This window comes from Rhinolophus hipposideros (genome assembly GCF_964194185.1).
Source record: "Rhinolophus hipposideros genome assembly, chromosome: 26".
Taxonomy (NCBI): domain Eukaryota; kingdom Metazoa; phylum Chordata; class Mammalia; order Chiroptera; family Rhinolophidae; genus Rhinolophus; species Rhinolophus hipposideros.
Window position 1 is genome coordinate 18,330,119 of NC_138072.1, and position 26,543 is coordinate 18,356,661.

The 26,543-nt window shown below is 35.9% G+C and overlaps 1 protein-coding gene across 1 annotated transcript in view; it reads right to left on the minus strand.

Moving 5' to 3' along the window:
- Positions 1-4,952: 4,952 nt before the first annotated feature.
- WDR64 (WD repeat domain 64) overlaps positions 4,953-26,543 on the minus strand; it is a gene marked incomplete at both ends in the record, with an annotated part of 83,094 nt that continues 61,503 nt past the window's right edge. Inside the window, 7 exons of the mRNA XM_081039414.1 lie at positions 4,953-5,036; positions 10,418-10,525; positions 11,356-11,436; positions 14,654-14,759; positions 17,307-17,495; positions 21,089-21,198; positions 24,193-24,251. Of these exons, the coding sequence (XP_080895540.1) occupies positions 4,953-5,036; positions 10,418-10,525; positions 11,356-11,436; positions 14,654-14,759; positions 17,307-17,495; positions 21,089-21,198; positions 24,193-24,251 (737 nt within the window). The remainder of the gene's footprint in view (positions 5,037-10,417; positions 10,526-11,355; positions 11,437-14,653; positions 14,760-17,306; positions 17,496-21,088; positions 21,199-24,192; positions 24,252-26,543) is intronic.

Sequence of the window (26,543 nt, forward strand, 5' to 3'; positions counted from 1 at the left end):
TCTAAGTTTATTCTCTAAAACTCCAAAGGTTTCAAGAGTTCCATCTTCAGTAGAAAATGTTTGTGCAAACATTTGCTACTGAAATTTGGGTTTACAAACAGATTGCTTTATTTTGGTTGTGCTGTATGAAAAATAAGTCAACTTTGAGAGAAGGAACTTACTACTCACCAGAAGAATGTCATAGAAACAAACAAGATCATTCATGAAAGAGAACTGGGAGCTTACAAGAACATTTGAAAACAAATTTTATGCTTTTTTTATTCTTTAAAGTGTGTATATATGTATGTAATCATCCATCCATACCAGACCTCATCCCACAAAAGGGCTAAATTAATGTACAAAAATACATACAAAACAAAGAGTAAAAATAAATTACTTGGCAATCTGAGCCAGAGGAATACTTGTGTGAGAATATAAGATGTGGTCATGTTCTGAAACAGTTGGTAAGGGAAGGATATGAATTTAGCTCTAAACTTTCTAACCTATCAGAGAAAATGGAATAAACATCCACTTACAGGAATTACAGTGGCCACAAGATCAAAGCAGACTAGTTCTCCAGATAAAGCACAGCCTTTCCTAACCCTGAGCCCTGAGAGTGAGTTCTCTCTTTAGTCTTAGCAAAGGACCCTGTGTGATCTAGGAGTGATGCTGTCATCTCTGTATCCCTGTATTAACCGCTACAGCATCTTCTGTTTGGCTGTTTATTACAGTGTCCCTCAGTTTAGATCCAACAAAGCCAAAGTACAATTCAGTAAAATCAATTCAGTGAGTTACCAAAATAAAGTAGTTCAGGTATGTAGCTTTGGAACAGAATATGATACAAGGGACAAACATGTATTGAATTGCCTCTCACATATACTGAATTGTTCTGTTAAGGAATAAAATAAGAAAAATCATGTTACATTAGGAAACTTTACAGAAGAATAACTCAAGAAATGAAAGGAATAATTCTTTTATTCTGTACAAAATGATAGCTTTGTTTTAGTCCTCCTGGTACTGGGCTAATTGATACTTTCCTGAAAGAAAGCAGAAGCTTTTGAGGAGATAGGTTGGAGGGTGTTCTCCATAATAGGGAGCTAGCCATAGGCACCAAACTCCAAAAACCCTTGCAAGAGGCCCCAGAATCTAAATACTTGGAGGTTGGCTTCAGGCCACAGCAGAGCACCACCTAATTAGCCCTACAGGTAGCACACCCAAAGGGTGGTCTCAACAGGTACCAGAGCCCACTGGGGCAAATCCCATTCAGTGGGGTAAGCCCCCTGCACAACAGCCTGTAAGCTGTGTATGTAGCCAAACGCCACAAGCAGTCAGGCTAAGGGTCAATCCCACCCGCTGATGTGGCAATAGCAATCAAGGCTTAATATAACAGGAGGGCACACACAACCCACACAAGGGACACTCTTGGAGCACCCAGAACGGGCGACTAAGGAGACTGTGCCAGGGCCCCACAGGGCTCCTACTACATAAGGCCTCCTGGCCCAAGACTGGGAGACATAGATCTACCTAATTATAGAAACAAACAGGCAGCCAAAATGAGGAAACAGAGAAATACATCCCAAATGAAAGAATAGGAGAAAACTCCAAAAAAATAATTAAATGAAATGGAGGCAAGCAACATACCAGAGACAGAGTTTAAAACAATTGTTATGAGGATGCTCAAGGAATTTAGTGAGAACTTTAACACAGAGATAACAAGCATAAAAAAGACATAGAGATCATAAAAAAGAACCAGTCAGAAGTGAAGAGTACAGTAACTGAAATGAAGAATACACTAGAAGGAATCGCCAGCAGACTAGGTGAAGCGGAGGATCGAATCAGCAATTTGGAAAGCCAGGTAGCAGAAAACACCCAATTGGAACACTAAAAAGAAAAAAAAAGAAAAAAAAATGAGGATAGTTTAAGAGACCTCTGGGACAACATCAAGTGTTCCAACATTCTCACCATAGGCGTACCCGAAGGAGAAGAAAGAAAACAAGGGATTGAGAACCTCTTTGAAGAAATAATGACTGAAATCTTTTAACTTGGCAAAGGAAACAGACATACAAGTTCAGGAAGCACAGAGAGCCCCAAACAAGATGAACCCAAACAGGCCAGCATCAAGACACATTATAATTAAAATGGCAAAGGTTAAAGACAGAGAGAATCCTAAAAGCAGCAAGAGAAAGGCAACTAGTTACTTACAAGGGAGCTCCCATACGACTGTCAGCTGATTTCTCAGTAGAAACTTTGCAGACCAGAAGGAAAGGATTGGAACAACATATCCAATGTGATGAAAAGCAAGGACGTACAACCAAGGGTACTCTACCCAGCAAAACTATCATTTAGAATCGAAGGAGAGTTAAAGAACTTCCCAGACAAGAAAAAGCTGAAGAAATTCATCACCACCAAACTAGTATTACAAGAAATCTTAGAGAACTTATAAGACGGAAAAAACAAACAAACAAACAAAAAACAAGATAAAAATTATGAATAATAAAATGGCAATAGCTACATATCTGTCAACAATTACTTTCCATGTAAATAGATTAAGTGCTCCAATCAAAAGACAAGTGGGCTGAATAGATAAGAAAACAAAACCCTTACATATGCTGCCTACAAGAGACTCACTTCAGATTGAAAACACACACAGATGGAAAGTAAAGGGAAGGAAAATGATAATTCATGAAATGGAAACAAACAAACCAAAAAAGACTGGGGTAGCAGTACTTACACCAGACGAAATAGACTTTACAACAAAGGCTTTAACAAGAGACAAAGAAGGACCCAGTAATTCCACTTCTGGGTATTTATTTGAAGAAACCCAAAACACTACTTTAGGGGCTGTGTGCATCCATATGTTCATTACAGTGCTATTTACAATGGCCAAGATGTAGAGGCAGCCTGGGTGTCCGTCAGTTGAAGAATGGATAAAGGGGAGATAGTACATATATACAGTGGAATATTTCTCAGCCATGCAAAGGAATGGGATCTTGCCATCTGCAGTGGCATGGATGGACCTGAAGGGTATTGTACTGAGTGCAGTATGTCAGACAGAGAAAGACAGATGCAATGTGATTTTGCTTATATGTGGAATCTAAAGAACAAAGTAAACAAACATAACAGAAACAAACTCATAGATACAAAAAACATTTTGATACTTGCCAGATGGTAGAAAATTTGAGGGTGTGGATGAAAAAAGGGGAAGGAATTACCAAGTACAAATTGATTGTTACGAAGTAGTTATGGGGTTGTAGGTTATAACACAAGGAATATAGTCAGTAATATTGTAATAACTATGTATGGTTTCAGATGGGTACTAGATTTGTTGGGGTGATTGGTGGGAGGGGTTGGGGGACAGGATGAAAAAGGTGAAGGGATTAAGTACAAAGTAATAGTTACAAAATAGTTATGGGGATGTAAAAACATAGGGGATATAGTGAATGATATGGTAATAACTATGTGTAGTACCAGGTGGGTACTAGACTAGTCAGGGCGATCACTTCTTAAATTATATAAATGTCTAACCACTAGGCTGTACACCTGAAATTAATATAAACAATACTGAATGTCAACAGTAATTGGAAAATTAAAAAGGGGTGGTGGTGAAAGGAAATAAGAGGCCCGAATTTCCAGGTATAAAACAAACAAGTCATGGGGATGTGCAGCATAAGGAATATAGTCAATAACATCATGATAGCGTGGTACAGTGCCAGATGGTTGCTGGACTTATGGTGATCATTTCTTTAAGTATATAAATTTTGAATAACTATGGTGTACCCCTGAAACTAATATAATGTTGTATGTTAGCTATATTTTTAATAACAATCTTGAAAAATAAAATACATGAAGAAAAAAGTTAAAAGGAAGGAAAATTAGTAGGAGAAATCACATTCCTGTGAGCAACAAAAATGAGTACATACATAGAAATAAACATAAAAAGAAATGTGTAATTAAAGTTTATATGAATAAAAAGTTTTCCTTGCTTTTCTAAAGTTGCTGGGATTGTAAGAATTACAGAAGCCTTCCCAGAATGGAAAGGTAGAATTAAATGCTAAGGGACCACAGTGTTTTCTTACCAAGTGGCCTGGTTCTTTGGGGAAAGTGGACTAACCCTTAACATGTGAATGCTTTTTATTACTCAGATCTCTAAATCATTTCCCAAAGAGGCGTAGGTCAGGCAATCAGCAGGCTTGAATTCCGATATTTTCTTCATGCCTTTGATTTATTCAAAATCTCATTTATTATTGACCAAATTTACATGCTTTCATTTTTTACATGAATTCCCATTGGTAAAATTAATCATTTGATCAAAGTACCAAAATCAAACAAGAAAAGAATTAATAATCAATAAACCCTGGAAAGTTCAGATTACCATCCAAGTTCTATTTATCTGGAGTCATTTCTAGGCTAAATGTAAATAACTTCGGACTTGAAGAAACTCTGAACATTTTCTTTCCTATGAAATTTCCCTAACTGAAGAATGCAAATAGCTAGAAGCTTGACTGGCACATTTTTCTTGTTAATAATAACATTCTTGTATATCACATAGCATGGTACACAAGTAATTTGCCTCTTATTGCATACATTCTGATAATAATTCTGGTTTTGAATTAGAGTGAACAATGTGGGGAGGTGGAAAGCTAATCATTTATGACCCATATTATTTTAGGTCTACTTATGCTTTTGTCATTTTGGTAACAGTAAACAAGAACATTGCATATTTCTTAAGTGGATTTCAATGTATGAAAGAAGATGGCCACCTGGCTGTTTGATACTTGTTGGTTTTCAGAGCTGAAGGCCACCTAAGCTCCCCGAGCAATCTTCTCCATCAATAGGATGGCCTGAGGATACAGAGATGGGTGACCTTCTGGTGGACCCTCATTATCATCCGGAAATAAAGACTGAAGTATCATTCACGTCTTGCCATTTCATGTGCAGCCCAGACCACAGCAGCCACTTCTGATTTTTCTCTCTTATTTGGGGATGACTGGGAAGAAGGAAGAAGCCAGATTTATTTGTGGGAGTAAATGTTTTTTAAGACTTCTCCTCTGTTGTGTCTGTGGAATAAAGGATGTCAGTTAAAAACTGGCATTACCTGACAAACACAATTTTCTAGAGTCAAGTTACACCATTAATTTTTTTTTTTTTTTTTTTGGTTTTGGTTTTGGTTTTTGAGAGCCCACTGGCCCATGTGGGAATCGAACCGGCAGCCTTCAGAGTTAGGAGCATAGAGCTCTAACCACCTGCGCCACCCGGCCGGCCCCTACACCATTAATTTTTGCAGAGATTTTAATTCTCCTAGAAAGAAAGTAGAATTGTTTATTTAACTATCCTGTGTGCTTCAAGGGTAAAAATGTGTTAAAACAGGAGGTAGGACTCCAGAAGAGTATGAGTAGAAGAGCAGAAGCTATAGAATTACTTAACTGGGCAGTTTCTCATTCTGGGACTCAACTGCCCCATCTGTAAAGGATTGGTGAAAACAAAACAAAACACAACACAACAAAACAAAACAAAGACACTTGCTAGGTGGTTGTAATACACAGTGATATTTTATATTAGTATCATCAGAGTTTATTGATGATAAAATCAAGTGATAATTCTACAAATGAGAAATGAAAATTAGTTTTGAATTGGATATTTTTGGAAGGCATACATATAAAATGTTAAACTTACTTGGGTTAAAAAGTCAGATCAAGAAGTATCTAACTTTGTCAGTAATGTTTAGCCAATATTTACAGTACATATCAATTTGATTTTTATGGTCTATAATGGGGAAGAAGAGAGAAAGAAGAAAAAAAGGAAGAGGAGATGTAAAGTTATAAGGTAAAGAAAAAGACAGAGTGAAGCCCAAGGTCAAAATTCAACCACCTAAAGATCCCTTAGGTTGGACTCTCACAGGTCACATGACTGCTCCTCTTTCTTCCTAAGACAAGGTAGGAGACTTAGTTCCCTAGATCAATCTGCTAAACAGCTGAGGCAACTTCCTAAGCTGCAGTGATCTTCCTTTCTTTAATATTGTTTTATTCTTTTCCTCCTCTTCCTTCTCCTCCTTCTTCTTCTTGTGACATATAATCCACTTTCAAAATTGTAGAAACATATCCAATAATAGAAAATGATTAAGTTGTCTATGTAAGAACATCTAGACCTCATTCATTCGTTCTTTCATACATTCATTCCTTCATTCAACAAATATTCTTTGAACATCACGTATATGTCAGTCTGTTCTAAACACTAGAGTTCCAGCAGAGAATTAGTCAAAATTCCTGACTTTGTGGATCTTATATACTAGTGGGATAGAATCAATAAAAATAAATGAATTCTTACATAATGTAATTACTCAGATAGTGACAGGAGCTATAAAGAACAATAAACCAGGGTGAGGGGAGAGAGATTGATGGGAAGGGAAATTTCTTCAATGTTTACTACTTGTAAACTCTCATATGGTTATTCTGACCAGAGACGTCCAGCAGCTTACCTACCTCTGAATTACATTGTATAATGTATTTAAGTCCAGGCTCTGAAATCAAACTCCAGCTCTATTATCTACTTCTTTTGGGATCTTAGATAAATTACTTATCCTCTTCAGTTTTCGTATTCAATCGTATTCAGTTTTCTCGATTGTGAAATGGGGATGATAATCGTAACTACCGCACAGTGTTGTGAAGATGAAGTGAAAGAGTGCATATCACATGTTCACTTTTGTACCTCATACATTAATTTAAAAATAAATGTTAGCCATTATCATTAGCAATATCACTCAGTTACAGTTTTGTTAACTTAAAAATAAAAGACCAAAATGAGAGCATTTATTTGATATCAAAGAGAATAGCTATTCTGGAAGTACTGATTCAGGCAGAAACCCAATAGTGTTTCAACTGGAAGGTGAGGGCAAGGGGGTATTTATGAGAAAAGAAAGGGGAATAATTACATGAATAGAAGAAAGGAATTTTTACTGGTGCTAATAAGCCAACGAAGGAATTTCTATAGGTACAAATAAACTAAGTTATTCTTTAGTTGTACATTGTGATGCTAATTCTAGAGAATCCTTTCAGTTTTCAGTCCTGTAGTCAGGATTTTGGCTTCCCTGTTAGCTTTAAAAACAGTTGTTTGAAATATAGTGTTTGTTTGTCCCAGTCCAAAAGTTACTTTGCCTTCTTCAGCCATTCCAAAAGTTCAAGGAATAAGATGTGCAAGGAAGTTCCTCTGGAATGGCTGCCCTAGCTCTATTTTAAAGTGGCTGCACTCATATCAACTTTTCACAATTTAGATATTCTTTTCACCTAAAACAAAATTGTGAGAGTTTTTCATGTATTTAAATATTCCTTGGAAAAACCATAGAGTATGCTGTCATGTATACTGTCTTTCACTTTTGGATGAAAAAGGGCCCCAGTACAAATTTAGTGACTGAAAGTAACCTCACAGGGTGATCTGATCAGAAATTTCTAACTAGGCAGGTCATGGTGGGTAGTCATAGCCCAGGCCTATAACTTCTTTAACAAAAGGTTTTTAAGCAACCCTGTCCATTGTTCTTATGCATATAGATTAACACACCTTTGAAATGCCAGAAGTAATCCTCTTTTCCAGACCCCTCAAGGAGTAACCACTCTCAAGGGAACACATAATGCTGTGAACTATCCTGTACTTTGTTTTTGCCCACCTTCATGTAATCTTCCATAAGTTCCCTCCTTATTTCCAAATGTATAAAAGAAACTACAAAACTCATTCTCTGGAGCATTTGAGATCTTGCTTCCTGGCAATGTCATCAGTTTGACTCAAGTAAAAATTCTCTGCAGGTCTAGATGTTCTTACATAGACAACTTAATCATTTTCTATTATTGGATATGGTTCTACAATTTTGAAAGTGGATTATATGTCACAAAGTTCACATTCTCGCTCTCCTCACATTTAAACTAAAAAGAAACTATAAATTTATGCTATGATTTATGTTTTCCTGTACTGTGGTTAATATTTTATAACTTGTTTAATTCTAAAAAGATTTACACCCAATTTAAATATATTAATACTTGAAATCAGCATTCTTATTATTTAAAAATAATAAGTCAAAGAGATTAAGGTACCTGTTCTTGGACTCTGCTCAGAGGAGTTTCTCCCCTCAATACTGTGAGTTTCTTGATGTAGTAACATTTCAAGGTATTTTGTAAACGTTTGTTTCACACAATTGGAATTTGAACACTAAACTTTCTAAGGTAACTTAATGCCCACCTTCCTGGAAGTGCTTTTTATGAAAATAGGCATTTGATGTGTATTTATTGATTTGATTTCATCCACTATTTTCCACCTTAGCTGTTTGGGATCCTAAAATTGCAGATAATCAACATAGTGATGCTTTAATCTTTACCAGTTTCCACATTTTATTGTCATCTTGCTAAGTGTACAATTTTCTGAGAAGGACTAATTTTATTTGGAAACTAATTTTAATACCCTGGCCACACTTAACTCTTTTCTTCATTAAACCAGAAAGAGAATGTTTAATCATGGTTTTGTGGCTCCTTTTCTGTAAATAAATGGAGATATCTATTCCCTTTGACTTGTGTGATTAATGACCTATCAGAGCAATTAATAGAAAATAAAGCATCTATTAAAACAACAGATATATTAAATATTCTTTTGTGTTTGGACAAATACGTATTGTATTTCATGATCTCTGATAAAATTAATTGTAATACAATCAACTTCTGACTGTCTGAGTGCAGATTATTCATTACGTAGATTAACCATGACTAACAATTCCATTTTTGTCTTCCTCCTGGTGTTTAAGACATATTTAGCCACTTTCTTTCAGTCCCTTAGTTTGTACTATTAAGTAACAATATTCAACTGAGTAAATTTGAAGATTTAATTGGCTTTATTAAATGATTCATGAATTGGGCAGCATGCCATCTAGTAAATAAAAAGGTACTCTGAGTAGCTGTACAAAATAGAAGGTTTTTATAGGCAGAAGGAGGGTAGGACAAGGAGGTTAAAAGAGTGGATTATTTTAGGCAAGTTCACCTCCCTATCGGGTTAAAAAAAAAGAGGGAAGGCGGTTTTATCAGGCAGATTATCTCACTAGTGTTGATCAGGAAATTCCAGACTGATTGATTTAAAATTCGACTCCTGGGAGAGACTGAACTGAAATTAGATTAGTTGTTAAGTCTTGGTGAAACTTTGCACAAGTGACTCCATTTTGGGTCTGTTGTTTCTTTTACTTAGAAAATCTACAGTATATTTAATATCAGATGAGGCAAAACAAATAATGTAAATATGGGGCATAAAATATATAAACTATAAAATCCAAAATAAACAGTCTTTTGATTACTTGTTAGTTTTGGATTATTTATACCACCTGTGTTTTATCCATTACTCAAAAATATTAAAAGTAAATGATATTATTTTTATAAAAAACTATTATATTGCCAAAAATTCTTATTCAAATAATTGGTAGAATTGACGAACAAGAATCATTTATAGTCTTATTAAGTGCACCAGCTAACAAAATTATGGTCAAGTTTTCTATATTTATTAAATAAAACAGCTTTTGTCATCATAGTTGTATTTGTTATGTTGTTCAATTTGGTGCAGACAGTAAGAACCATATTTCTGTCTGAGTGAAGATTATTTATTATGTAGATTAACCATGACTAACATAATTCCATTTTTGTTTTCCATTTCTGACTTCATGCAATGGCTTATAAAAGTTACCATATGTTAGATCTTCCTCTTAATGTTTGATCTATTTTAATGACTAGATAAATGTCCAGAGGTTAAGTTAGGCCCATATAAGCTTTCTAGAACTAGTAGAAAAGTGATAGGGCTTGTATGTTTTAATAGAATAAACATGAAATTGAGAATCAGCTTATAACTTAATTCTTATTGTCATCTTTGGCAAGTCACTTAATTTCCCTTTAGGCTCCATTTTTTCCAGTTCTAACATGATTATAGTATTTTCTTTGTAATTATTGTGAAAATCAAAGGAATAGTTTATAAAAACACTATGTAAACTGTAAAGTACTGTATATTAGTTATTTATATTAATACATGGGGGGAAATTCTTGACTTGTCTGGTGAGCCAGAAACTTAACTGATGTCATAGTCCCATTCTGTAGGTACAATGAGATTAAGAAGCAAGGATGATTACACAGCCCTCAGGTAAGTTATATCATATTACCTGACGTTTAAAACTAATCAGTAAACAACCTAAGCCTTAAATTGGCTCTAGAAAAGTTTCATTTGTCAGGCTCAGAGGTGTTATTTGATTTTCGTCTCTGTCCAGTAAGTTCATGATTTGCAGCTCACTGAGTTAAAACACACGCATCCCAGAATATATGTAAAAAGAGTATGAACTGAGATAATTTTAGGCCCAGACTGTTTTGGGGACTAGAATGATTAACTATCCAAACAAATGGGACATACCATGGAATTCTAAGTACCAGCTTACTTTTTCATGTTGAACATGACCTTTCTTTCCTGGAATGCCATCTGAAGACTGTCTTTGTACCTCTGAACCAATGAGTGGGAGGTATCTTAGACTAGTGGGGCTTGGTACCTAGAAGAAATAAAGAGTTAGTAAGACATGCTAAACTGGTTACTTCTGTAATGTGAATTCAGGGGTAGCGGGTAGGGAGTGAGAAGTTCCAACTGCTTTAAAATACACTTCCCTTCCCAGTTGCCCACTATTAATTCTTAATATTAATACTTCACCCTTAGCATCATCTGTAACTTAAGTGTTTGATACCTATTACAGTGAACATGTTTTTGGGAAGGAGAAGTAATATTTTAAGAAATAATAAGTTAACATTAAGTTGAAATATTTCATCTTCAGTTTATTATTCTTGGTTAATTAATTAGTTCTTAAAACAGAGGTTATCTGGAGTGGAGACTTGAAGGATAAGTAAGGATTTGGAAGGAAATGGGTGGGTGAATTCTGGGCAGAGGATACAGAACAAACAAAGTCACAGAAGAGGGGAGACTAGTGATGCTTCAGGAATAGCAAGCGATTTGGCATAGCTGGAGTACATGGTAAAATGCGGCAGAAATGAGGTGACACAGTTCAGGCAGAGGCCAGATCATGCAAGGTTTGTATGTCAGGCTAACAGCATTTGGATTTTATGCTGTAGGTGATGAGCAGCTAGGGTAAAGTTCGAAGTAGGTTCCTGTGGTGCGGTTCAGTGTGGAATGCCAGAGACAGAAGATCAAGGCCATTGACACACACAACTGAAGACCTCTGTGATCGGACACAGCATGTTTATGGAAGCATGAGTCAGCTTAGTGTGTCATTTTCTCCAACTGTGCTTAGTAGTAGCCCAGTGTCAGCAATGAGATGTCAGACGCTCTATTGTTCTGTAACCACTCTGGTCCACGAAACATTCAACTCACCCTGTATATAGGCAGAGAACCAAAAACAATCCCTGCCTCTTTGTTTTCAGTCCTGAAACATTCCAAGGCATGTCTTCGGATCTGTGAAACAGAGGAGTGAATGTTTAATGAAAAGGGCACATTCCGTAAGTGGCAAAATTCCTGGGTTCAAATTTTGACTCTACACTTAGCTGCATGACTTTGGCAAATTTTTGCCCTGTTGACTATTCATAACGATCAAATGAGATTATGTATCCAGTAAAGTGCTACTCAAATGTCATTTACTGCCATTGTGTTATTACTGATAACATGTCAAAAAGAAATTCGCAGAAGTGAGTAGAAAATATTACATAATTGAGAATGCAAAGGAATGGGCAAAACAAGATTGCTGGTAAAATCAGAGATTCCTAAGTGAAAGGTATTTTAACTCAATGTTAGTATAAACCTTTGTTATTTTACCAAGTAATTGAGAATTTGAAGGTGTGATAAGAAGAGGACAAGTGTTTTAATATTTGCTGTATTCAGTTGTTTCAAGAGCTTTAAAACCTTTCTGGAGTTTTTCCCAAATTTGTTTGTTTCAGTTAAATTACTTTAAAAATATTCATCTTCAAATTGAAAGAGAATATTAAAAGTGAATACCAATTCTTACTTTTGGGTTTTGCTATTTCAATCCTATTAAACAAAACAAGATGCTATGCATGTATCTTTGCCCATGAGAAAAGAATTATGATTTCGTGGTGGCAGGTGGGATGTAAAGGTCAGTCTACAAATAATTCCAATTCAGTGTAGAGCATGGTAAGTGAATGTATCTGAGGCAGGAAGCAGGGAGAGATTGGGGCCTTTGAAGAAAGTGGAATTAACATTTACTGAGTATCTACACTGTACCTGGTATACATTTTCTCATTTACTTCTCACAACAACTCTTTGAGGAGGAAAGAGATAAAATAACTTATCTAGGCCGGTCTGGTGGCTCAGGTGGTTGGAGCGCCATGCTCCTACCACCCAGGTCACTGGTTTGATTCCCACATGGGCCATGTGAACTGCACCCTGTACAGCTAAGATTGTGAATAACAACTCTCCCTGGAGCTGGGCTGCTGTGAGAAGCCAGAGGTCGGCCTGAGCTGCTGTGGTCTGCTGTGTGCTGCCATGAGTGGCCGGTGGCCAGCATGAGTCGCCAGCAGCCAGCAGCTGGCAAGAGCTGCCGTGAGCTGCTGTGAGCAGCCGACTGATGACCTGTGACCGACCGCCTCAGCCAGGGGAGTGCAAGGCTCCTAATACCAGCCTGGGCCGGGGAGCTGTGTCGTACACAACCAGACTGAGAAACAACGGCTTGAACTGGAGTGGGGGGGAGGGTGGAAGAAGGGAAAAAAATAAATAACTTATCAAAGATTAAACCTAATTCTGTTATATTCCACATCCACTGTCTCTCCTGCTTGTCACCCTTCTTCTGGGAGAAGCTATCTGAGTTCCATTGGGACAGAAAGGTTTGGAAATTGCTTCATTTCAAAAGTGTTAAATATTTATTAAATACGAAGTTGACACTGTAAAAGGATTATGACAATGAATATTCATGGATCTGCTGCTTTGCTTTATAAATTGGAACAATACCCTCAACTTTGAGGTTCTCAATGTACTATTCTCTGGCCTCAGTTCTTTTCACCAGCCCTCAGATGTAATGACTATCCTGAATTTTGTGCTTTTATTTCTCTTGCTTTTAACTATATAGTTTTGCCATATGTGCTTTTTGCCAAAACAATATTTTATTTAATTTTGGCTCTTCTGACTTTTATATAAATGAAATCATTATATATTTTTTCTTATGCAAAAGTTTTCTCATTCTGTAGTATGTTCCAAACATTAATTTATGTAGATGAGTGTTATTCTAGTTCATTTATTTTCACTGTTCCATAGTATTCCAATTTATAAGTGTGCCATAATTTATTTACTGGTTATAGTGTTGACAAGCGTTTAGGCTGCTTTCATGTTTTTGCTATTACAAATGATACTGCTCTGAGCATTCTTGTACCTGCCTCCTGAGCACCTACCTGTTCAAGAGCTTCCCAGGTGTTATACTTAGTAGGGCATGCCTATTTTCAACTTTAATGGATAATGCCACATTGTTTTCCAAAGTGGTTCTACCAACTTCCATGACTTCCACCAGCAGATTAATGTTCTGACTGTGCTAAATGCACACTGACCCTTGATATTGTCAGACGTTTTGATATTTGTCATTCAGGTGGGTATAAAGTGGTAATTTATAACATTATTGATGTGAATTTCCATGTTTACTAATACGGTTGAGGATGTTTTCATGTGTTTATTAGATTGTTTTCTTTTGTAAAGTATTTATTCAAGTATTGGACCTTCTTAAAATTGGATTGTCTTTTAGTCTTACCTCTGTTTAGGAATTCTTTTTCTGTTGCGGATACTAATCCTTTGTCAGTTACAAAGGTAGGATGGATTTGGACAGATAGAGAAGAGTCATGGATGGAACAAGAATAGCCCAGGTGAACTGTAGGGACAAAAGGCTGAGAGGAAGGCTTAGGGAAACAACTATTCTGATTTGTAGAGGGTAGGGCAAATGTAGGTTAGTGACGGAAGGTAAATTTAGAAAGCTAAGTTTGGTTTAGTTTGTGTAAGATCTTGAGGAAATCAATTTTAATTAATGCCCGACCTTGGCCTAAAGACTCATGCTATCCTCATTCTTCAGAAGTGTTAGAAACAAAATGAATAACAGTATACTTTTCTCTCCTAATTCTGCACTGAAGAAAAGTGTCTCTGTCTGTGATGAGCAGAATAATGGCAACCAAAGATGTCCACACCCTAATCCCCTCACCCCCAATTTGTGAACATATTGCTTCACTTGACAAAAGGGGCTTTGCAGATGTGATTAAGGTTAAGAACTTTGAGGTGGATTATCTAGGTGGGCCCAAGCTAATCATAGGAATCCTTAAAAGCAGAGAACCTTTCCTGTTGTGTCAAAGTCATATGACCACAGACGACCGGTCAGAGAGATACAACATTTCTGGCTTTGAAGATGAAGGAAGGGGGGCATAAACTAAGAAATATGAGATTCTCCCCTGGAGGCTTAAGAAAAAGAACACAGCTCTGGCAACACCTTAATTTTATCTCAGTGAGACCCAGGTCAGATTTTCGACCTACAGAACAGTAAAATAATTAATTTGTATTGTTTAAGTCACTAAGTTTGTAGTAATTTGTAATAACAACAATAGAAAACTAATACACGGTACATATCTAAATTCAGGAAACAAAAACAAAATGTTTTTGCTTGTTTGTTTGTTTGTTTGTTTAAAGCTACCTTGGGAGAAGAAAGAGACTTGAAAAACTTAAAATCATGTTCCACTTCATAGGCCTTGGGAGGTACACGTTTGAAAAGCAAAGACATTGAGCTCATTTTCTTCCATCTGCATATAAAGATACAAGGAAAACTGTTAAGTACACACACACACACACACACACACACACACACACATACATGTACCCCTTTTATTCTCTTCCTACTAAATAAGTACCTATTACATCCTTTATTTTTTGGGTCCCCAAATTCTCTGGCTCCCATCGCACTAGCCCTAATGATACTACCTTTTCATTTAAGTCTTACTCCACTTGGCTTCCCAGATTTCCCTCCAGGGAAACCAAAGAGATTTCTACTAAGCCTGAACATTCCATATAGTAAAATTCATTAATAGCCATTGGAAAGAACTGTATAGTAGGGATTGGGTACAAAACCAATGCCTTATATTTGTGGGACTCAGGGCACTGTAGTTAAAACTTATTTGTGCATGTATTTAAAAAGTCATAACTAAGGATTAAAAACACTTAAAAATAATAAATAGTATGTCCTAAGATGGAGTCCTTCTATAGAAGAATGCCCATTTTTCTACACACAAGACATAATTATTTATAATGTGAACACATCTGACATTTAAGCTATCCCAAATATATCATACTGTTCCATACTTCTGTATCTACCATTTACATCTGTTGCCTCTGTTTGTGATGTTCTCCACTAGTCATTTTTCATTTGTTTGGCAAATATCTTTTGAGTGCCTACTGTGTGCTAAGCACTGAACTAAGAACTGGAGAAATAAAGATATGTGAAATGCATTCCTTGTACTCAGCAAACTCACAAAATAGTAAAGATGCAAATTAACAAATTATATTATTTTAAGTATATGGATGTTCAAGATTCGGCAATTACCCAAAGGAGATTGATCAACTTTGTTTGGTGAATCTTAGCATATCTTGATGAGTTTTGGCTCTAGTGAACCACCTCTTACATTTTAGCCAGACTTCTACAGTGCCCCTTATTCACCAGCCAGAGCAAGTCTTGAACTCTTCAGTGGGGTTTTGGCAGTCACCTGGAACCTTTCTTGATTGTTCTCAAATTGCTTCTGTTTTGATATGAATTCTGTGTGGCTTCTGACTCAGCCTAGCAATTCCTATTAACAGCCATTCTATCAACTTTTGGACTAGATGATGGCATTGGGTCTCTCCAGCTTTGACTTACTTAGGATTTCCCTGAAAGGACTTTATCTTAGACAAACCTCTCTGTTTCTTCCCTCTTTGGACTCACTTAGTCAGCTCCCCCAGTTTTGGTCTGCTGGATGTTACCAGTCTATGCAGGTCTGGTCCCCTGAAGGCTAAACATTTAAACATCCATCATCTAGGGTTGATCTTTGCTGATGTTGAGAGCTCAAATGAGCACCAATCTCTTTCATTATGACAAGGATCTGACCACAGTCAAAACCAGGACTGAGCTTTGCAAAAACACAACACAGTTTTTCACCAACATTCTATTCCCCGTTGGGGGACTGTCCTTCCTCCCCTGAACCTTTAAGCATGCTCAGACCTGCCCCACAAACAAGTAAATCCATGAAACAAACTCTTCTTAAACCTCAGAGCTATTTGACTTCCTTAGAAAGTAATCTATACTATAATCACCTCAATCTCCTATTTATGTTTCAACCATTGCAATGATGGTTATCCATCACTCCATTGAAATCACCCTCTCTAAATACGTCAATGACCCTTCAACTGACAAACTTGCCAAATCCATTGTTTACTTTTCTATTGTCCTATGAGGCTTCACTGCCATGTTTTACAAATGAGTCCTCTCTACCACTTTACTTACAACTCTCCTTCCTTGATTTCCATATACCACTTATTTGTGGTTTTCCTTTTAGTATCTTGGCTTTTCCTTCGTAATGTTTTTCACTTGTCTCTCTTCCTTGGTCTGCTCTTTAGAGGCTATTTTTTGTTTATGGCTTTTTTGCCCCCTTCGTTTTCTGTTTTTCTCATGCTACACATAAGACCTAAGTGACTTATCCACAATGAGAATATTACTACACTGATGACTTCAAAATCTTTATCTATAGCTCAGACCTCTTTTGAGAGCTCCAGACAGGTCTATCTCAGTGCTCATTAAATATTCCCACAAGCATCTCAGACTTCATCCTGTCCAAAATCAAACACTATCTTTTTCTTCAGACCTGCTTTTTCTCTTGTGTTATTCTGTCACAGTGGTTTCAGTAAAGTTTAAAATCTTTATATTGGCCCGTAAAAAGAGCTTATTTTGCTTTAGCTCCTGTAGAATTTTCTTGCTTTATCTTCTCCATGTGCTCCCTACTTGCTCCCTGGATTCCAATCCTTGAAATATGAACTTATATGATAGTCTTTCATTATTTTGTGCCTTTGCTTAGGCATTGCCTCTGTGGTCTTGTTTGTTTGTTTAAATCCTGTTTGCCCCTCTGTGATTATCTTAAGAATTGCTGTTCTTGGCAGTGCTATTATATTGAATTATAGATTTTTGTGCATTCTTCCACTGGATTGTGAAATTATTGAAAAGTTTTGGTCTTTTCACCTTTGAATTGTCCATGTCCAACATGGTGTTACAGTATCATTATAGTTTAATTCTTGTCTGGCATTTAAAGTAAATCTAATGGTCTTACCTTTTCTGGTCAAATACCAGAGGGTATTCATATTTTTGTTTCTTCTCTGTGAACTTGTTTTCTTCTTTTATTTCTATGGGATATTCATTAACATCACAAGGCAAAATGAAATCACTTATCTGTGATATGTTGAAGAGCCTTCTCTGTCCAAAATAACCACAGTAATGACCATTGGCAGCATGCCAGAGCCTGAGGAAAGACAGACATAGGGAGAATAAAGTAACAAGAATTCAGTGGAAGTTCTATTATTGATCTAGATTTTCACTGGTCCATCAGGGATTTTAAAGTCTTCCTTTTAAATATACGAATCTAATAATAACATAAACATTTTTATAGTTAGACTTCTAATCTACAACAATTTTGGGAAACATCAGTTTGAATTTGTGCTTATGAATCTGTATTTCCATTCATTAAAGCCAGAAAATAAGGAACAGATTTTTCTCCAACTAACACTGCTCATTCAAGCTAATCAGAACCCATGAGGACTGAATGTAGGATGGGCTATATATATCTCAGCTGTCTACTTTCTGCATCAATAGAACTTTTGGTAGGAGATACCTAGTGATTCTTTTACTAAAATCCTCTCGACATCCATCCATGATTCCTACTATTGTGGAAACATCATACTGATTTTTACAACTGAGTTCTGAAATAGGATTGCAAAAAGAAGTGGCTCTTCATCCGTATACATTATTTCACCATCAATTCATTCCAGGAGGCTACTCTAATTAGCCCACGTGGCTTAAAGTAATACAGAATGTAATTAGCAGGAGTGTGTACCCTATGTCTTATGGGAAGATAAAATAGTATTTCGAACATCTTCCTTTTATGTCTTGATTTCACCCTTAGGGTAGCAAATGATAAAAACAATCATCCTGTGCCTACTGCAATGACCCAGGAGGAAGATAAGCTAAATGAACTCAGAGAAGATTCCACAAAGTCCAAGTGGTATTCCAGACCCAACGGTAGGCACTGAAGAGGAGGCAGAGCAGAAGTGTCCAGTCAGAACTCTTCACACCTGACAGTGGTCTGAGAGCATAACATGAGTATCCTACATCCCTTACATATTTACATTCCCCAACACTATGTAAATGTCATGTCCTTGCCAAAGCCACTACCAAAGTGAAATGGACCAGCTCTGTCCACACAGAAGTTTGAAGGGTGAGGGGCTAACTTCAGGACAACTCTAAATTCATTCTATTCTAGGTAAGTAACTTTTGGCTTCCTTGTTTTGTGGCATTTCCTGTTCCAGGTAGTCTGATTCCACCTCTTAGCCCGATATCCTGGGTCTCAGATATGAATTCTTAGTCCCTTTTGTCTTCTGCCCCAGAGCTAAGCTTTTACGTTTTTTCCTGTTATAAAATTATTATCTTTTTGACAAATTTAGAGTATTAAAATTGCCTATCCCTTTAGAAAGTGGCAGGTAGTATTAGCAAAAGGATGTGGCTTACTTATGATGAAAAGTGTATTCTGAGATAGCTATTAATAGAGCTAGAATTTTCTGAACTGAGCACCTCGGAATATCTTCACTTGAAGGAATCATGAAAGTAATTTCTTCAAGTCACAGTGTGCACACACGTGATGTGTGTGTATGGTTTTGGCACAATTGGTGCCAATACACAGTCTCTTTGAAGCACTGACCTGGGCCCAGCAGTTGTTTCTCTCTCTTTTTTTAAAGATTTTATTGGGGAAGGGAAACAGGACTTTTATTGGGGAACAGTGTGTACGTCCAGGACTTTTTTCCAAGTCAAGTTGTTGTCCTTTCAGTCTTAGTTGTGGAGGGCGCAGCTCAGCTCCAGGTCCAGTTGCTGTTGCAAGTTGCAGGGGGCGCAGCCCACCATCCCTTATGGGAGTTGAACTGGCAACTTTGTGGTTGAGAGGACATGCTCCAACCAACTGAGCCATCCAGGAGCTCAGCTCAAGGTGCCGTGTTCAATCTTAGTTGCAGGGGGCGCTACCCACCATCCCTTGCAGGAGTTGAGGAATTGAACTGGCAACCTTGTGGTTGAGAGTCCACTGGCCCATGTGGGAATCGAACCGGCAGCCTTCAGAGTTAGGAGCATGGAGCTCTAACCGCCTGAGCCACCGGGCCGGCCTTTAATTTTTTTTTTGACATTTAATATTATTTTATATTAATTTCAGGTGTACAGCACAGTGGTTAGATATTTATATAATGTAAGAAGTGATCCAATTAACACTTCTGCTGACAGGTAGCTGAAATAAGCTGGATAGAGACCCCAGAGACAGAGTAGTGAAAAACCTCCATTAATAAAATGTCATATTATTGATTTTTCCCACTCATAAAATAGAAGCTCCATTTGCCCCCAAATAGGACCTTATCCCCACAGATTCACCTTGAACTCAACATTTCTAAAAGTTCTCCTTCATCCATCCACATGCTAAATATTTTTCTCTTTTAGTGCCTCCTCCTCAATGAATGGCACCAATGTTCGCCTAGTTGTATATGACAAGAGTCATTCTTTTCTAAAATTTTTTTCTTTTTTAATTACACTTCACATACACGATTCTGTTAATTTCAGGTATACAACATAGTGAATAAACATTTATATAATTTACAAAGTAATCTCCCTAATAAATCTAGTACCCATCTGACACCACACATAGTCATTACAATATTAATGACTATATTCTCTATGCTGTACTTTATATCTCCATGACTATTCTGTAACTACCAATTTGTACTTCTTAATCTCTTCACCTTTTTCACCCATCCTCTAATCACCCACCCATCTGGCAACCATCAAAATGTTCTCTGTATCTATGAGTTTGTCTCTGTTTTGTTTGCTGGTTTATTTTGTTTTCTAGATTTCACATATAAATGAGAGTGTATGGTGTTTTTCTTTCTGAGTTGTTTCACCCTCTAGGTTCATCCAGGTTGTTGCAGATGGCAAGATTTCATTTTTTTTTTTTATGGCTGAGTAATATCTCATTGTATATATATATATACCACTTATTCTTTATACATACATTTATTGATGGACATTTAGGTTGCTTCCATATCTTGGCTATTGTAAATAATGCTGCAATGAACATGTGGATGTTCTTTTCGAAGTAGTGTTTTGGGTTTCTTTGGATAAATACCCAGAAGTGGATTTAGTGGGTCCTTCTTTGTCTCTTGTTAAAGCCTTGGTTTTAACGTCTATTTTGTCTGGTATAAGTATTGCTACCCCAGATTTTCTGTTTGTTTGTTTCCATTCTCTGTAGAGAATATAATCAACCACAGTCTTCATGTAAATCATCTCAGTTTGCTTCCATTGCAGCACTATGCTAACCCTTCTGAATCAGGTGAGGCAGCCAAGGAATAAAAAAATAAAAACAAGTACGTTTTGCAAAACCAATCACATTGCCATTGAAATAATTAGCTCATCCTAACTTTTCTCAATATTTTTCTTTTCTATGACTTTCTTATGATTTCTGATCTGGTGTTTCTTTCCGTGGTTTTCCCTGGGCTTGGGCCTATCTCTCTGAGCTATCCATCCTGCTTAATTCTTTGAAATAAGTCTACAGAATCACTTTCATTGAAAGTATTTATTATACCGTCTAACATAGATGCACATTGCATCTCATTTCCTTGTGCATGGAAAATAATTCCAAATCACTGGCCATCTTCTCAAAGCAACTTTTGTGCTACTTTTGTTTGTTTGTTTGTTTATTTTAATCAGCTAATCAACATCGCATTTAGTGTGTAGACTTAAACTAGAGCGAAACGTTCTTTCCTCTCATACTCAAACACTGAATTCACAATATGAAAGGCCACACACCTTACTGAGCCATCGATGGAGGCAGTAAGCACCACTTGCTTGTCTTCTGCATAGACAACTTGAATAATTTCTAAAGAATGAGCACGCCAGGAAAGCAGCTGCTTGAATTTCTAGATGGCAAAAATAAAGCATATACATTGGAATAAGTTTGTGTGCTGGTCAAAATTCAATCCTGAGCAAAACCATAAATCATTAAAGGCCTCGTATTATGAGTGAACATCTGTGGAAGATGATAAAGCCTCTACCCCAATTAGCACTGTTCTTGCTTCTTAAAATACCCAAAATTCCATTTTTAGATATATGTTAATCTACATGTATCCCTGGGAGAGGACAGGACAAATCTTGCATCTTTAGCAATTTATCATTTATTTGATGATTAAGCAATTCATTTAGTTGAGATTACTAGATGACTAGATGAAAGAATAGCCTTAGGATAAAGGGTGTGTGTGTGGGGGGAGGCCAAGAGGGAATACAATCAGTAGTAGAAGGAAGCAGATTTGAAAGGTGGAGACTAAAGGAGAGATTGGCAAAAAGACTTTTGCTATTTTCAAATTTTATCCAGATATAACCCTGGCTATTTTGGGGGATGGTGGGGGCAGTGATATATGATAACTGTATACCACAAGGAATTAACAAAAGAAATGGGCCCAGCTAATTGTCTTTCAAAGGCATGATTGGTATGCCACTTCAGGATATGGCCTATTCTCAAGTGTAGAGCCCCTAAATAGTCCTTAGAAGATATTTCTTCTAAATTGTGTGAACTAGAGTTGTCAACTGGGGAGCTGGCTCTGTGGTCACATCCCCTGAGAGTATGTTCCCTCTATTATTGATGGATACTTACTATGACCTTACTTCTTCCTGGGTCATTTACGTAGGAGCATTTGTGGCTATATTTCTAGCAGCTCTGAGTTCTATGAAGCTCCTGTTTATTTATAGTGTAACAAATAGTAGGCATAATTCCTTCTAAATTCTTGGCCTTCTGGTTCAATTCCCTGTATTCTTCTTAAAAGAGAGCCAGGGTGAAGTCTTCTGCATTCTCCTACTTCTTATTGTCTCTAAGCTGTTCTAGAACATCTGGTCATCCAAGCGCTCTTTCTCTGCCTTGGTAGGGATTCTTGAAGGTGAGTGTTTCTCTAACATGAACTATATCTATTGTAAAAACTACATTTTACTTCATGACCCAGTACACACATATAATACCTGTATATATGCACCTAAAATGAGTTTCAGTATCCTTCACAAAAGAATGCTTACCTTACTATATGCCGTGCACACTGATGTTGTCTATTCTAGTATTTGCATTTAATTCCACTCCATTCTTTTCTACTTTTATGAAAATACTGCTTGCCACTCATTAAATTGATTTTGTAACCCCATAGTGGATTATAAACTATAATTAGGAAAACAGTGTTCTAAGACTTTTTTTTCCCTGTATGCATGTGTACGCAATCATATGTATGACTTTTCTTTCTGTGGACAGGTTTTGACTATCCTATCTCTTACAATATCTGTATTCCATGAAGTGCCTTCTTAACAGTAATGTTGCAAGAGAACCAGACTAACCTCTGATTTATAGACTGATATATTAGGTTTTCATCATACTTGTAATTTACATTTGAATCTGGCTGAATACATGGTATATATTAGTCTATGTAATAATGAGATCTTATAACCAGATTCTGTTTGTATATTTATAAATAGGCAGCCATGTACAAATTGAAAAATCACATTGTCCAAATACAGAAAAGGCTGAATAGGGAAAATTTAAATAAGTTATTAAAAAGATTCTTTTCTTTTAAACTGGTGAAAATTGCTTTAAAATCAATTCCACTATTATTCTATTTTAATATAATTATATAACTTTGTTTTAAATATTTTCTCTGTGTTTTGAAAGGTCTTTGTTACCAGTTTATAGAAAGTCCATTTGCAAAAAGTCATATTTTTATCTGTTAAAATTAATATAATATTGAGAATCATCACAAGTAGGAGATAATCTAAAACAATTAGATAATCCTCTACCTATACATGATGAAATTACATGATTGTTTTTGTTCACCTCACAGCATGCCTTAAGTTTAGGACATTTATAGTTGTGGATAAATGTTGTGCTTCATTAAGTTGAACCTAATTGTCTTCCATTTGATAGCAGTGCGTATTATATATGGAAAGAGCACTAGAATAGAGGACGGGAAATCTGGTTCTGATCCTGACTTCATCATAACTGTCTATGTGATTGTAGGTAAGCCCGTCTCTGATTTCCCCTCTGTAAAGTGAAGATAAGCATACTCAAACTAAATAGCTGAACTTTATAAAAACTATAGTGGATTCTGGGAAACAAAAAGAAAACTCCATAGATGAAATAATATCTGAAACAATAACCATTCTAAAACACTCTGCAAGGAATGCAATCCTAATTCATGTATCCATCTGTTAACACTTATAATCCAAAAATAAGACATTACTATATAAGCTAATATTTACCTTTTGGATTTGAAGTATTAATTTAAAAGGAAATAAGCCTATGATAAAATAGTGTTTTCCTGCTGTGCTCTTTAATTAGTATTGAGTCTTTATAATATATGTATATATTTGTATGTCCACATAACACAAGAAATATGGTTTATAACTATATTTAAATGGTTATAAAATAAGGAGATGGTGACATTTACATTGCATGTAAGGAGGATTTAGACTACATGGGAGAAAGGGTTTTTTGAAAATAATAATGTTTGGGCACAAGGTTGGGCTTGCAAGGAAAGGTTATGGAATTTTCTTTTATGAAGATGTATAAGTATAGAAACTGACTGTGGACTAGATGATGCGTGAACTCTTTTAAGCTCTGGGTTTCTGCATAGATTCTCACAAATAAGTCAAAACATGAAGTGGATGCAAAGTGATCAGGGCTGGCTCACCACTCACTCATTCCTTCCTTCCTTCCACCAGTACACCATTTTTACTTGTCAGATAGCTTACGTTTCAATAGTAGTACATATGACTTGAGAGTAGGGAGTTTGGTATTTCTATCTTTTTGTGATGTCTAGTACACAGAAATGCTGGCTAAATATGTGCTAATTCACTAATTCAACTAAAACTAAAGTTCTTACCTTTTCATCATGAGGTGGATTCAGGAAGGAACCAATACTGAAAAGGATAACATGTCCTTCTGTATAAAATTTAAACATTGGAATCTTTCATTAGATATTCTATTGTCTGAGTAAATACTACCCAGACTGCCAAGTTATTTTGATTCAGGCATTTATAATGATAAATAAAACAGAATCTCAGAAACCAGACATGAAAGAAGAAATTTCATATCAATTTTTACATGTAGCAATTCTTTTTCTGTTTCTGGCTTAATAAGTCATGGTGAGGTTGCCTTACGCACTCAAAGTTCTTCTACATATCAGGGTAGGTGAAATAGAAATCAGTACAGAGTGACCAAATGGAGCCCAAACTGTTAGGGAGATAATCATGTTATAATCCAAATGATAGTTACAAATACATTTAAAAAGCAAAAATGACTATTTTGTAACTACCAATTTGCATTAGTCATGGGGATGGAAAGTACAGCATAGACAATATAATCAATAATGTTGCAATAACTATGTATAGTGCCTGATAGGTACAAGACTAATGGGGGGAATCACTGCCTAAATTATATAAATGTCTAATCACTATGCTGCACATCTGAAACTAATATAACACAATATTGAATATCAACTTTAACTGAAAAAAAAATAATTTAAAAAAGGCAACAATGACTACACCCAGGCATATTATATTCAAACTGCAGAAAATCAAAGACAAAGAAGCCACAGAGTGGGGGAATCACCTTACATACAGAAGAGCAAAGATAAGAATTGCATTTGACATCTCCTCAGGAACCATGCAAGCAAGAAGAGAATGGAGTGAAATATTTAGTGTTGAGGTAAAAACCTACCAACCTAAAATTCTGTATCCTTAGAAATTATCCTCCAAAAGTGAATGAGAAATAAAGACTTTTTCAAACAAAATCTGAGAGAACTTGTTGCTAGTAGACCTACCTTGCAAGAAATGTTTTAAAAAGTTGTTAAGAAGGAAATGGTGTAGGCCAGATATTCAGACTTACATAAAGAAGGAAAGAGCATAAGAGAAGGAATGAGTGAAAACAAAATAAAAATGAACAGATAATAGTTTATTCAAAATAATAACAACAATGAATTTGATTATTATAATTTATGAACACTTGAAATAAATGACAACAATGACATAAAGGATGGGAAGGAGGTATTAGGAATACTTTATTATAAGGTATTTGAATTACCTGTGAAGTGGTGTAGTGTTATTTGAAGGTTGACATGAATTAGATGTAAATATATATAGTAAACTGGGGAAACCTCTAAAAGAAGTTAATAAAAAAAGAAATATAATTGATATTCTAAGAAAGGAGAGAAAGGAATCATATAAAATGCTCACTTAAAACCACAAAAGACAGAAAAAGGGTGGAAGATAAAAACAGAAACAAAAAACAAGGTCAACAAATAGAAAAGAGTAAGAAATACGGTAGATATTAATTCAATTATCTCAGTAATCGCCTTAGAGCTCAATAGTCTCAATAAACCAATTAAAAGACAGAGACTGTCAGAATGGATTAAAAAACAATACCCAACTGTATATTCTCTACAAGAAATCCACTTTCAACATAATGACACATATGGATTAAAAGTAAAGGGATAAAGATGTACAGGTAAACACTAATCAAAAGAAAGCAAGAATAGCAATATTAATTTCAAATAGAGAAGATTTCAGAGCAAGGAAAATTATCAGGGATTGGCATTATAAAAATATTACAGAGGTCAATTCTCCAAGTAGACGTAACAACCCTTAACATGTGTCTGCCTATCAGAGCATCAAAATACCTGAGGTAAAAAACTTCAAGAATAAATAGATGAATCTACTTTTATACTTGGAGACTTCAATACCTACTGAGACTGTTAGAAATGGACAGATCCAGCAGGAAGAAAATCAGTAAGGACACAGTTGAAATCAACAGCACTCCATCAATCAACGGAATATAATTGACATTTATAGACTACTTCATCCAACAACAGTGGAATACACATTTTTTTCAAGTTCTCATGGAATGTTCACCAAGATAGAGCACATTATGGGCCATAAATCACACCTTAACAAATTTAAAATAATGTAAATCATAAAAATGTATGTTTTCAGTGTATAAAAAGGCCCAATGGAATTAAATTAGAAACCAGTAACAAAAACTGAGCTTGAAAACCCCCAAATACTTGGAGATTAAACAACATACTTCTAAATAACAGATCAAAGAAAAAAAATCTCAACAGAAATTTAAAATACTTTGAACTAAATGAAAATGAAAATACAACTTCTCAAAATTTGTGGGAAACAGTGAAAGCAAGGTTTACAGGAAAATTTATAAAAGAAGAAAAGATCTTAACTT